The sequence below is a fragment of the Polypterus senegalus genome, chromosome 2 (genome assembly GCF_016835505.1).
Source record: "Polypterus senegalus isolate Bchr_013 chromosome 2, ASM1683550v1, whole genome shotgun sequence".
NCBI lineage: Eukaryota > Metazoa > Chordata > Cladistia > Polypteriformes > Polypteridae > Polypterus > Polypterus senegalus.
Genome location: NC_053155.1, coordinates 165,445,454 through 165,460,224, shown reverse-complemented (window position 1 = coordinate 165,460,224; position 14,771 = coordinate 165,445,454). Strand labels below are relative to the sequence as shown.

Sequence of the window (14,771 nt, the reverse complement as noted above, 5' to 3'; positions counted from 1 at the left end):
CAACTAGGGAATATCGCCCCCTACAGGAAACAGGAACAGACTATAAAATTCCATCATCCTTCATATCTAATAAGTTCTACTGTACACATTGTATCCAACTAAAAGCCTTTTGTAGCTAAGGAAACTATACGGGTGGCTGCTCCAAACCTTTGCTGTGTGTCCAGTTGTTTATTTCACACTATCTTTAACTGTATTTATTCTGATTTTTGTGTTGATTTAATATTTTGTGTGGCTATGTTTTGATGATTTCCTCTCTGCAGGGGCATTAATCACAAGACTTATCAACTATTATAGACTATCAACTTGGAATGCTGCTGTTAAACACCACAATGGTTGTAGATTTCAGCATGTTTGGAATACTACAGAGTATATTTAGTCAGAAAAGCTGTGATTTTTGTCCGTTATAAGATACCATCTCAACCCAAAGTACCCCCATTTCAGGAATACCGTAAACTATAATAGTAAACTATAATATTTATGTTTGCCTCTTTTCAATTATTAATCAGATCAGATTGGGGAGCATACGCTGGTACAGCACGTTGCCGCACCCACCACATGACAAAACAGCTTGGAATCCTGGTTGGCAACCCCCTAGGCAGACATGCGGTCTAGTCCCATCCTCCAAAAATGATCCTCTGTCTGCCACAGCCAGGTGTTATGTGGGCGCCCCCTTGGCCTGGTCCAGTCACTTGGGTCCTCAACAATGAGAATCCAGTGAGATGGATCACCCTTGGGGAATCGTGCCACATGGCCATAGCGCCATATCTGATGCCCCCTCACAATGCAGGTAATGTGCCTCATTCGGGACTCCATGAGCAACCGCTGATTCAACACAAAGTCAAACCAGCAGTACCCAAGGATGCTCTGAAGAGACACAGTACCAAGGGAGTCCAGTCTTCGTCTCAGATCACTGGATAACAACTCTAAATACTTGGACCTTTGTCCTTTTGCAGAGATATCGTGAACTCCACACACCCCTTTTCAGCGACCTCATAACCCCATGCTCTCTCAATCCATTTACTAACTTCACAGGAAGAGTCAATAGAGATGTGAATGTCACTGCGGAGATTAAGTAAACCTCTTGTTATTAATTGCCATATCCAAATTCTTCTGTTAACATAACTTCTTGTGGACATGTTTATGAGATTAATTGTTGCCTTACCTGTTTGTTACTTTGATCGTGTGTTTAATTTGTAGGATTTAGAACTTTAATGTTATTGTATCTGTAGCACAGTTGTGCTTGTAAGTTTGCTGGAAGATTTTGTGAAATATTTGCCATTGTTTGGAAAATATAAGTAATCATCCAGAAAATTTTCCTTTTAAATAAGAAATTTGCTATCACATAATTGTGTGTGCCCTTTTTAAAATCATAATGATAATTGAAATCACCCAAATGGGCCTGATCAAAAGTTTAGAAACCCTCGAATTCTGGGGCTGATAATACTTACATAAGGAGACACGCAGGTTCTAATTAAAGGTAATTAGGGGAGAGTGTCCACACCTGTAACTTCTTTGATAGTAATTTGTGCCTGTATATAGATAGCCATTTTAAATTCATGCAGAGCTGCACTGACTTTGCTGGATACCGAGCTATGAAGAAAGCAAAAGAAGTGTTAAAGGACCTGAGAAAAAAGGTTCTTGAATTGCTTAAATCAGGAAAAGCATTTAACACTAGAATTACCAAAGCCTACGAAAAAACTCGTAATTCCGTCCCACCTTAAATCGCTTCTTAAAATCGTTCACAGCTCTCCACCAGCGTCTTTTGTCATCTAAATGTGCTGATAAAAATCAGGCTGCAAGCAGCCGGCTATTCAATCCCCCCACCGACTTAGAACGTGCACAAACTTCTCCCAGCTCATGCCTTGATTGATTATCTGGGAGTGAAGTGGAGTTTTAGAGTGGAAATAATGGATCATTATTTGGAACACACGCATTTCACGTGTGTTCCATTTCTACAGTAATCCGTGCAAACACATTTTTAAAACAGAAACGTTTTTCATATTGTAGTAGTAAATGACAAAATGTAAGCATAAACTATATAATGTATGAAGCCTGAAGTCCAAATATCAAACACTTCCACAAAAGGTACAAATATAATAGAACAAGTATGCTTTTATTCAAAAATATAACTGCAGAAAAAAGCCACCTTAGCATGCCATATTGACACATACGGACTAAAGCTACCACGGTAGCATAATGGTATCAGCCGCTGACTAGTATCCAAAAGGTCATGAGTTCGATCCCACATGGTTCAGTTTTGAGAAGTAAACTGCTCTTATTTTTACTATTTTAGAATAAAAACACGCATTTGATTTCAGTGTGTAACAGCCAGTAATTTATGATACTTGTAAAGGTTAGTTTTTTTTTTATTCACTTTTCATTCTCTTAGTCGTGTTCAGGATCCTTCCTTACCCCCCATCTGAGAATGCTGTTTTCACATAAAGATGCGCTGTAGCTCTGCAGCGTACTTGTGACTGCATTCTCGTACCAATGCTTTTGAGCATGCCCGTGTCGCTCAAACACAGGAACATATGTTGGTGTACAAGAATAAAAAACAAGTGCACTTTTATTCTAGACTATAAGTGAAGAAAAAATAAAGCAAGTTACAGTAGGCGGTTGATACGACAGCTTGCGTGGTGCAATGCTAAGAACTACTGATTTCAGATCCGTGCTATATAAAATCATCACATTCAAATATTAACAATTTCCACACACCCTTCCTACATTCACGACATGTGTACTTGTTGCAGTGTACACATCTCTCTGTGCTATGGTTCCTATTACACTGAATGAGCACCTGACATTGTACTTTCTTCCTTATATAAATAACATTAGAGTATAGCGCGTCTCCAAATAAATCACATTTGAGTATAGCGCGTCTCCAAATAAATCACATTTGAGTTATAGCGCATCTTTATGTGAAAACAGCATTGTCAGATTGATGGGGGGGAATCGTGAACGCAACTGAGAGAATGGAACTGAATAAAAAAAACACGACTGAGACTGAGAATGAAAAGTGAATAAAAAAAAAACTAACTTTTACAAGTATCATAAATTACTGGCTGTTACACACTGAAATCAAATGCGTGTTTTTATTCTAAAATAGTAAGAATAAGAGCAGTTTACTTCTCAAAACTGAACCATGTGGGATCGAACTCATGACCTTTTGGATACTAGTCAGCGGCTGATACCATTATGCTACCGTGGTAGCTGTAGTAAGTATGTGTTGCAGTTATATTTTTTAATAAAAGCATACTTGTTCTATTATATTTGTACCTTTTGTGGAAGTGTTTGATATTTGGACTTCAGGCTTCATACATTATATAGTTTATGCTTACATTTTGTCATTTACTACTACAATATGAAAAACGTTTCTGTTTTAAAAATGTGTTTACACGGATTACTGTAGAAACGGAACACACGCGAAATGAGTGTGTTCCAAATAATGATCTATTATTTCCACTCTAAAACTCCACTTCACTCCCAGATAATCAATCAAGGCATGAGCTGGGAGAAGTTTGTGCACGTTCTAAGTCGGTGGGGGGATGGAATAGCCGGCTTTTTATCAGCACATTTAGATGACAAAAGACGCTGTTGGAGAGCTGTGAACGATTTTAAGAAGCGATTTAAGGTGTGACGGAATTACGAGTTTTTTCGTAGGCTCTGGTAATTCTAGTGTTAAAGATATCCAGAGATCTGAAAATGCCTTTCAGTAGTGTTCAAAGTCTGATAAAAGAGTGGAAACTTGGGGGTTCTGTGGTGACCAAGCCACAGTCAGGTAGACCAACTAAGATTTCAGCCACAACTCCCAGGATCATTTTGCCACTTCAGCTGAAATGCAGGATTCTCTGGAAACAAGTGGTGTTGCTGTTTCAAAATGCACAACAAGAAGGTATTTAAAAAAAGAAAAAAAAGGGCTACACGGTTGAGTTGCAAGAAAAAGGCATTTAATGTGCCAATGCCACAAAACAGTGCACTTACAATATACCAAAAAGTATCTAGACAAGCTTCAAAACTTCTAAAACAAAGTCCTTTGGAGTAATGAGACCTAACCTGAACTTTATTGTCACAACTGTAAAAGCAAGGCCCATGACAAAAGTACACCATCGCTACTGTGAAGCATGGAGGTGGATCTCTGATGTCCTGGGGGTGTGTGAGCTGCAGTAGCACAGGTAACTTAGTTAAATCTGATGGGAAGATTAATGTAGCATGTTACCGGAAAATAGTGGAGGAGAAATTGCATTCATAAGTCTGGAAGCAGCACATGTGACGCACTTGGATCTTCCAACATGGCAATAATCCAAAACACAAGGCCAAGTTGACCCTTCAGTGGCTACAGCAGAAAAAAGTAAAGGTGCTGGAGTGGCCATCACACTTTATGGTTTTACTCGTTTTTCCATCTTATAATGGCTTGTTTGACATTTTAATTAGCACAGCTCTTGTCCCCATGTTGAAAAATGGAAATTACATACTCCAAAGGGTTAGAAGGAACCCTAAGTATCTTATGCCTGCACTAAGGAAGCAATGAAACACAACTGAGTAATCACAAACACATGTGATGCCAATTGTCCCAAACATTATGGTGCCCTGCATTTGGGGAACCATGTATAAAAAGTGTTGTATATTCTACATGGTCTTACCTAAAGGTATGTAAATACCCATAAATTAAAGTCTGCAATGTGCACTTTAATAGATTCAGAACTGACTGACCTAATATGGTGAAAAGGTAAGCAGTAAACTGCCAGAGGTTTATATTTAAAGGTTAGAAAAAACAGAAAAAAAGGAAACTTAAGAATATTACAAATGGGCCTACTGCAGGGACCAACTAATAGAATACAACGTCCAGATGTTCTGCAGCAATTAAAGTTAATTAAGCCTTGCAAGTTGAAGCAAACAATATGCACAGGTGCCCCAACTTCCATTGATTACTTAAAAACCCTTTGTCTGTCTTGTTTACTCTGTCGTCCATTTGTTTTTGATACACAACAGTTTAATAGATGTAAATGTGTACATGGTCTGAACCTAAACTGATTGAATAGTATTATAGAAAAATAAGTTTAAGTATACATATTTACACGCCAATAGATTTTGTTAAAAAATTAATTGATCACACAAATAGCTGTCATAGTTTACATGACCATTAAATTTAGAACACTTTTTATATAGTTAAGTTGCTTACATTTCATTTGTACGACAAATTCTTATTTATTAAATTTTGAAAAAAAATTAACTGTATAACTGTTTCAACATAAACAGCCTTTTAATAGTTTTCTATGTGAAAGACATTATACTAAATGATAACTTGTTGACGAACACAGCAACTTTCCCTTTTAAGTCATGAATTATACTACTGATGAGTAAAATGTTATGAATATAATTTGTCACAGTACTTAATACTTGGCCAGGCCGTGTGGTGTAGTGGTTAAGGCTTTGGACTTCAAATGCTGAGGTTGTGGGTTCAAATCCCAATACTGACACTGTGTGATCATGAGGAAATCACTTAACCTGCCTGTGCTCCAATTGGAAAACCAAAAGAAATGTAACCAATTGTATCATAAATGTTTTAAGTGGCCTTAGATAAAGGTGTTGGCCAAATAAGCAAATGTAAACTTAAACACTAAATAATGGGTTACTACATAGAGGACACTACAAATCAATAGTGAGTGTAATATCAATCATAAACAGTAGTCTTATGTTTAGCTAAGTTAAACTTGGTTCTACAGGTTGACTCCCATCTCTTCTGCCACCGGATAGGCAGCTGTGGTCATGTGGCTTGCCTTGTTTTCTTGCTGTCTGACCCCTGGAAACCACTTTTGTGATAGCAGTGTACTGAAAGTGAGTGCACACTATTGCAGCCAAAACTGAAGGCATGCAGTATTCGTTGCAAGAAAAGAATTGCAATAGTGGTTAGCATTTGTGCGGACAGGTTCCATCAAAGAAACAAGGAAAATTTACACCGATCAGTTTCCTCACAATAGACAGCCAATTAAAACAAACATCCAGAAGTTGGTGAAAAGCTGGCATACAATGGGTTTCGTTTATAATGCCAAGAAGTTGAACATTGAAAATGCAATACACAGAATCGATCCCATGATGTTGCAAAGAGCGTACATGAACATGCTGAAACGGACATAGAGATATATTGATGCACAATGATATCACTTTCAACATCTTCTGTAAATATGAGTATCAGATTAGATCATTTTTCCCTTCACCACATAATGCAGTTGTCTCGGTGGAGGTGGGCCAGTAGAGAATCTTTAATGTGGCGGAGTGGTGGGCTCTGAGGCTAGGGATCTGCACTGGCAATCTGAAGTTTGCCGGTTCGAATCCCGTAAATGCCAATAGGTACTGTGCTCTGTTGGGCCCTTGAGCAAGGTCCTTAACCTGCAATTGCTAAGAGCTTTGAGTAGTGAGAAAAGTGCTATATAAATGCAAAGAATTATTATTATTATTATGTTCAAGTGTGTAACAGTCCCCTAAAATATAAAAATTCTCATTCACATTTGGTTCAAGTCTTGCACCCAAAGTTGTAGGTGCAAGCCATGGCATCTGGTATACACACAAATTTCAGTTTATTTTCTATTATTTTATCTGAATGGCTTTTTTGATATACAGTATACCCCTTTAATAGCCAAATATGTTATTTCATACATAATACGCTTCTAATGAGAATATTTGAAAAGATTTGTTTGCTTATTTCCAGTAATTTACAGATTTCCATTAAAAAAAAATCAATAGCTTCAAAAAATCAATATACCTAATATTTAACAAAATATGAAATATTGCTTTAATTTAATAATATTACACATAAAATATCTCAAGCCAGCTTGTTCAACAGCATGTTTTACAGTAAATGATTATTACCTAAATACTTTAAAAAAAAAAAAAACTAACAGTTGTAGCTGCATTCATGCCAAATCGTTAAAGAATAAGTAACAATTCACATTACTGCCTATTCTATTAGAATTAAAAGTAAAACATGTCTGAAAGGGTCAAGCTGTGTTTGAAAACAAGATTCATGAAGTGATAATATGCAATTTCACACTACAGAATGGAAACAAGGAAGAGGGGAATATAACTGCCCACATAGATAAACAAACCTCAATATTAACACTAGAATTACCAGAGCCTACGAAAAAACTCGTAATTCCGTCCCACCTTAAACTGCTTCTTAAATCCCTTCACACCTCTCCGCCAGCGTCCTTTGTTCTCTAAATGTGCTGATAAAGAGAAGCTAGGAGCAGCCGGCTATTCCATCCCCCACCAATTTAGAACGTGCACGAACTTCTCTCAGCTCATGCCTTGATTGAGTTGTTTGGAACACACACATTTCATGTCTGTTCCGTTTCTACAGTAATCTGTGTCAACACATTGTTAAAACAGAAACTTTTTTTATATTCTAGTAGTAGATGACAAAATGTAGGCATAAACTATATAATGTATGAAGCCTGAAGTCCAAATAGCAAAGAAACATTTTCACAAGAATAACACAATTGCACTTTTATTCAAACATATAACTGCAGAAACAAAAAGCCGCCTTTAACATGCGACATTGACACCACTTTACTGTAACTGACTCCGTGGTTCAATAGATTCAGCCCCGCTTGAATCAAGGGTCACGGGTTCGATCCTCGCCCTCCATTTTGAGAAGTAAACTGCTCTTAGTCTTACTGTTTTAGAATAAAAGCATACATTTGATTTCAGTCTGTAACAGCCGGTGCAATTTATGATCTTTGTAAAGGTTAGCTTTTTTTTTTATTCACTTTTCACTCTCTCAGTCGCGTTCAGAATCAATCCATACAACCCCATCTGACACGGCTGTTTTCACTAAAGACGCGCTATAGCTCTGCAGTGTACCACGATGCATACTAACGCCCCCCGGTTCTGACACACAAACGGCTGGCTGCCTTCTTCGTGTCTCCCCGTCACTTGCTTTTCTTTTTATTCAGTTTTATTGAGTGTTCCTGCCAGTCCCCGCATGTTGCTGTATGCTTTTTCTTTTGTACTCCAGGACATGCAGAGGAAAGAATGGTAAAGACCAGTAACTTCGCGCTATATGCAATCATCAGACACTCCCCATCTGCCCGTGTCGCTCAAACACAGGAACATATATTGGTGTAAAGTATAACAAAAGTGCACTTTTATTCAAGTGCACTTTTTCCATCGCTTTTCCTGTAAGAAGCAGTGTACACACTTCTCTCTATGCTGTGGTTTCTATTACACACCTGAAAGAAAGAGACAATATATGTGAAAATATAATCGCACTAATGCAATATTATTTGAAAACGAACAGCGTCAGATCGGGTGTGAATTTATGCAGGAATTGGAAATTCTCTGATGCGGACCTTCCCCCAGGGAAGAAAGTACAGTGTCAGGTGCTCATTCAGTGTAATAGAAACCATAGCACAGAGAGGTGTGTACACGGCAACAAGTACACGTGTCGTAAATGTAGGAAGGACGGTCCTTGGGTGTGTGGGAACTGTTAATATTTGAATGTGATGATTTTATATAGCACGGAATGAAAATCTGCACTTCTTAGCATTGCACCATGCAAGATGTCGATCAATCGCCTACTGTAACTTGCTTTCTTTTTCTTCGGTTATACAGGTAGTTTTGAATAAAAGTGCACTTGTTTTGTTTGCGAAATGAAGTGTCTGCGCACTTTTCGTGGCATTACACGTGTATTTTTGAGCATGCCCGCTTGAGCAGTATAAAAGTATTGAAAAGTATAACAAAACAACGGGCAGATGGGGAGTGTCTGATGATTGCATATAGCGCCGAACTTACTGCTCTTTACTATTCTCTCCTCTGTGCCCTGGAGTACAAAAGAAACAGAATACAGACGCGCTATAGCTCTGTGCTGTACCACGATGCATACTAACGCCCCCACCGGTTCTGACACACAGACGCTGGCGAAGCTGCCTTCTTCGTATCTCACCGTCACTTGATTTTCTTTTTATTCAGTTTTATTGAGTGTTCCTGCCAGTCCCGCATGTTGCTGTATGCTGGATATTTTCACATGTATTGTCTCTTTCTTTCAGGTGTGTAATAGAAACCACAGCATAGAGAGAAGTGTGTACACTGCTTCTTACAGGAAAAGGCGATGGAAAAAGTGCACTTGAATAAAAGTGCACTTTTGTTATACTTTTACACCAATATATGTTCCTGTGTTTGAACGACACGGGCAGATGGGGAGTGTCTGATGATTGCATATAGCGCCCGGTTACTGGTCTTTACCATTCTTTCCTCTGCATGTCCTGGAGTACAAAAGAAAAAGCATACAGCAACATGCGGGGACTGGCAGGAACACTCAATAAAACTGAATAAAAAGAAAAGCAAGTGACGGTGAGATCGAAGAAGGCAGCTTCGCCAGCGTTTGTGTGTCAGAACCGGGGCGTTAGTATGCATCGTGGTACACTGCAGAGCTATAGCGTCTTTAGTGAAAACAGCCGTGTCAGATGGGGTTGTATGGATTGATTCTGAACGCACTGAGAGAGTGAAAAGTGAATAAAAAAAAAAGCTAACCTTTACAAAGATCATAAATTGCACCGGCTGTTACAGACTGAAATCAAATGTATGTTTTTATTCTAAAACAGTAAGACTAAGAGCAGTTTACTTCTCAAAACGGAGGGGCGCAGGATCGAACCCGTGACCCCTTGATTCCCAAGCGGGGGCTGAATCTATTGAACCACGGAGTCAGTTACAGTAAACTGGTGTCAATGTCGCATGTTAAGGCAGCTTTTTGTTTCTGCAGTTATATGTTTGAATAAAAGTGCAATTGTGTTATTCTTGTGAAAATGTTTCTTTGCTATTTGGACTTCAGGCTTCATACATTATATAGTTTATGCCTACATTTTGTCATCTACTACTAGAATATAAAAAAAGTTTCTGTTTTAACAATGTGTTGACACAGATTACTGTAGAAACGGAACAGACATGAAATGCGTGTGTTCCAAACAACGATCTATTATTTCACTCTAAAACTCCACTTCACTCCCAGATACTCAATCAAGGCATGAGCTGAGAGAAGTTCGTGCACGTTCTAAATTGGTGGGGGGATGGAATAGCCGGCTGCTCTTTATCAGCACATTTAGAAGACAAAGGGCGCTGGCTGAGAGGTGTGAAGGGATTTAAGAAGCAGTTTAAGGTGGGACGGAATTACGAGTTTTTTCGTAGGCTCTGGTAATTCTAGTGTTAAGTAAACGTTTTAGAGCTAATTTTCTTAACATTAACATACACAAGATGCACTACCACCCCAGAAGATTTTAATCTATTTGATGGGGCCCTAAAAATCACTTTGTCGCCAAAAATAATACCACATAAAGTAGTAGATGATTATGAAAAAAATTAGGGAAACGAAAATAAAAAAACAAGACTATAAAAAAACAATTAAATGAATAAGTCAGTTAATTATGGCCTAACCTTATAGTCAATGCAGCAGCCTTAAGAAAAATAAATTGCTTTTTTAAACTGAACAAACTGAAAAAGGAATGGCAGTGAGCTAAGAGCAATCTGAAAATACACTATGTAAACCACAAATTTAAGTTAAAGACAAAAGGGATCTGTAAAATATTTAAAATGAATGCCCTTACCTTTGAATATTATCTGCAGCAAAGTGAAAGATCCCACATTCATCCAAAAATTTTTGAATCTGGGCTTTAAGTACAGTATTCAGTTTATCTGTTTTTCCTCCTTTCACCATCTGATGATAATCAAAGTTAATCATTTGAACAGCAGAAGCATGTTCAGAGGCTTTCAAATGGCTCTGCAAAAATAAAACACATAAAAGCAAAAATGGCAAGTTTAATTTCAAGCAGATATGAAAAAGATCCCCTATCCATCCAACAAATGTTACATTATAGGGTTTGGCTTTTGTTTCAGTAGAACATCTGACAAGAACAATAAAATTATGCAAGAATGTGTATAATTAACACTAAACTTCATTAGACAGACAGACAGACACTTTATTAATCCCCAAGGGGATATTCACAAGTAGGGAATCACACCGGCACGGGCCTTTGTTCTCAGCACTAGAAGTTGACTATCTGAATAAACGAGTCTCAGCGTGTAAAAATCCGTCCAGAAAAAGGTAGAAAGATAAATAAGATAAAGTCGTACAAGGAGCTGCTGGAAAGGCTGCCACTCATGGCGGCGCCTACCACTATACTATTACATTAGTAAAGAGTTAGGGGCCTGAGTTGCCTTGAAAGCTTGCATATTGTGATCTTTTTAGTTAGCCAATAAAAGTTATCATTTTGCTTGACTTTGTAATAGAGTTAAAAGGATTTATATTTAACTATGCAACAGACATTTCTTTAAGTCACTGAACTGTGCTAAGAAACAGACATGCAGTAAGTCACTGTGACTTATTCTAATTAATGCGTTTTGTTCTTTTTTTTGGTAAAGCCACATATACCAAGTTACTTCACATATAACCCAATGCATATGAACAGATCATCTGAGCTGTAATCTGGGGAAATTGTTTGTTTTGCATCTTTTAATATCAGACACCCTCATTCTGTGAAACATGCCCACTGAAGTAGCTGAGTGAAATTCTGATAATCTGATAAAAAGAGAGATAATCTACTTCTTTTAGGTTGCCTCAGACTGTGGGACAGACTTTTAGACTGATATTATTCCTTTATTTATGGCTGGAACACAAGTCCTTGGCTTTGCAAACCACTGCCAGATGCTCGTAATATCTGCTTCTTCTTGATTGGGCTCCTCTTCAGAATGCCGCCTCTGTGCCTTATCTGATAAAATGATCAATAACCAAGTGACATCTCAGAGCCATCTTCATGTGCTACCAGTTAAATATTAAGCACAATCAAACAGTTTTCTCTTAACGACTGGAAAGTTTATTGGATAAAACTTTGTTACAATAGTCAACCAAAAAGGGCTGGCTTTTGTGCACCCACAAAATCAATAAGAAGACATTTAAGTCTGCACAGCCTAACTCATTGATTCCTTGATCAGTTCATGGATCATAACTAAGCTCCAGACAAAGCAGGACCCACTGGCTATAGGCTGTGGCCACAGCAAAGGTCACAGCAATCCCTTTTACTCCAAAGAGTAACTGGTGCTGTACATGAAAAATGGAAGATTGTCTATAAAAGGAGTTTGTCAAGGTGTTCCATTAGTCCAAACCTTACCAAGATAGCGAGTGCCCAAGCAGATGAACACCATGAATAGAATGACATATATTTGTCTTGCTAAAAATGGTAGCTGACTGATCACCAGGGGCCTCATGCATAACGCAGTGCATATAATTCACAGTAAAAGATGGCATAAGGACAAAAGCGGAAATGTTTGTACACACAAAAAAATCTAGATGCATAAATCTGTGTGTTCACCGACTTCCACGTTCTTCCGCTCCATAAATCCCGGTCAGCGTGAAAAGGAATGCACATGCATGAGCCTGCTGCCACTCCCCAAACTCGTCCCAGAATTATACCTTTTTGAATATGCAAATCAATATAAAAAGCCCTTAAGCTCAGCGCTCTGTGAAAAGCAAATAGTAAAAGCACAGGGGAAACAGAAGAATTTCAACGAATACCAAGTGGAGGCAAGGAAAAATGTACTATTTGTTGGTTTAAACAGTAGTATAAACAACAAAAGAAAGTTGATCAGTGAGACAGTATGTCAGAGAAACTTGAAAGCTCAAGTTCAAAGTTGCACAGTGCCCGAAATAAAAAAAAATAAAAAAGAAGTAGTCAGATATCAAAGCCGCTGTGAAAAGGAAAGTCGTAGCCCAATGTCTGAGTGTCATATGAAAGCTTAATAGGGTACAGAGGGAAAAAAAATAAAAAAATAGGGACACAGTGGGGGAAAAAAGCAATGTCAACTTTATTCTTGAAATTTCCACTTTAATCATGTAGTTTATTTTGTCATTAAAGTAGAACATCATGAACTTCATCTTAAAATCGTATCATTTACTAGTTTCTCAAATACCATCGTAACTAAAGTAGCATGTTAAATGTTTTGTTTTGTATGTTCTTCTATGTGCTCTGTGTGTGTGAATCGCTAGGTGCTTCTTAAAAGGGTTTTCTCTTCCTCCAACAGAACACAGAATCCATTACATTCATGATATGACAGCTCTCTGAATAATTTAAATACTGAGATGTATACTTGATATAATTTTCATGATGATAGGAATTAAAGCATGTACTAAACATGGTGGCGCAGTGATTGTTCATGTCTCATGCAAGATGCTTGCTGCGCCATGCGCGACCTTCGATGAAATAATTTATTGCAGCAGTACAGTCTCTTTCAAAAGTACTAACCCCAATTCCTGTCCTTTCTTTTCTTTCTCCAAGTAACCAATCGCCACACAATCAGCTCTGTAATAGATGTTAAGCCATCTGTAAGCTTAGAACGCTGATTCTTCAAAACTTTTAAGGTACATTGAAATATCTTTGTAGTACATGTTTAATTATTCTATCCATCTATCCTTGCAAAGTCGCGCCAGCCCCAGCAAGAATACAGCGCAAGGCAGGAACAATCTGAACAGAGCGCCAGCTACTTGCTAGTGTTGCAACACCGTGTCCTCACATGTTTAACTTCATTTAAATAATCTATATTGTTAATACTTAAAGTTTTATCTGTATACCTAGGGTGCTCCGCCCCCTGCTCGCTTTGCTCACTCACCCCCGTGTTTGGTTTACCGTATATACAAAACAATTTATTTTTTGTATAGCCCAAAATCACACAAGAAGTTCCACAATGGGCTTTAACAGGCCCTGCCTTCTGACAGCCCCCAACATTGACCCTCTAAGAAGACCAGAAAAAACTCCCAAAAAAAACCCTTGTAGGGAAAAAAAAAAAAAAAATCGAAGAAACCTTGGGAAAGGCAGTCCAAAGAGAGACCCCTTTCCAGGTAGGTTGGCGTGCTGTGGGTGTCCAAAAAAGAAGGGGGTCAAAACAATACAATACACAGAATAAATCCTCAATACAGTATAAAAATAAAAATTGTAGAAGCACGGAGTACAATTTCATATTAGATGATATCCCATAATATGATTTGGATTTGTTTTAAGTCCTGGAGACCTCATTCATCAAGCTACCTCCCCCATTTTGCCATTCCACATCTGAAATAGCGCTAATCCAATGAAAAAAACCTTTTTCCCATGATTCCTTCGATCCTCCATCAGGGATGACTTTACCTTAGGCAGGCAAAATACAATTTAAAGAGACTGTTATTTTCTTAGGAATTGTTACATATGCATTATTTTCACTTTTACTCTAAAAACTTTTGTAAAAACAATACTTGTCCTTTATTTCTGGCCCCATGTGTGGTTACATCTTTCTTGCCAGAAGTAAAATGCTGCTCGTGTTGTGTTTGTGGGGCGGCTGAACGCACACTAAGAATATCCCTTTGGATCATTTGCTGTCTTTTTGCTGCTTGCGAGCTGCCTCTCCTGCTTCTCGCATGTCGTCGTTTTAAGAGCTGGGAGCACATGATGCTTGTCTGCCACATGCAATCCAACAACTGCTAGGTTAGATGTCTGTGGACTTGTTTTAAATGATGGCTTACTGCATGGTCTCGCGTTACATTGTAAAAACAATACTTGTCCTTGATCCACCAGAAAGCACCGTGCTCCAAATCATTTAATTGGACTCTGTCATGAAAGTTGTAATGTCTTGTTTTAACTTCATCTGAACAAATGCTCCCAACCACAGACAATTTCAGGATTTTTTGTCAAAGATGAATACAGCATTCAGAGATGTTCTATACCACACAGAGGTGTGTTAGCTAAGCCAGGAGTGAG

General features: G+C 38.2%; 1 protein-coding gene across 1 annotated transcript in view; it reads right to left on the bottom strand.

The window, feature by feature from the left end:
• The window catches only part of synj1 (synaptojanin 1), a 488,307-nt gene that overhangs the window by 351,548 nt on the left and 121,988 nt on the right, over positions 1-14,771 (bottom strand). Inside the window, exon 8 of the mRNA XM_039746285.1 lies at positions 10,596-10,768. Coding sequence (XP_039602219.1) covers positions 10,596-10,768 — 173 coding nt within the window. The remainder of the gene's footprint in view (positions 1-10,595; positions 10,769-14,771) is intronic.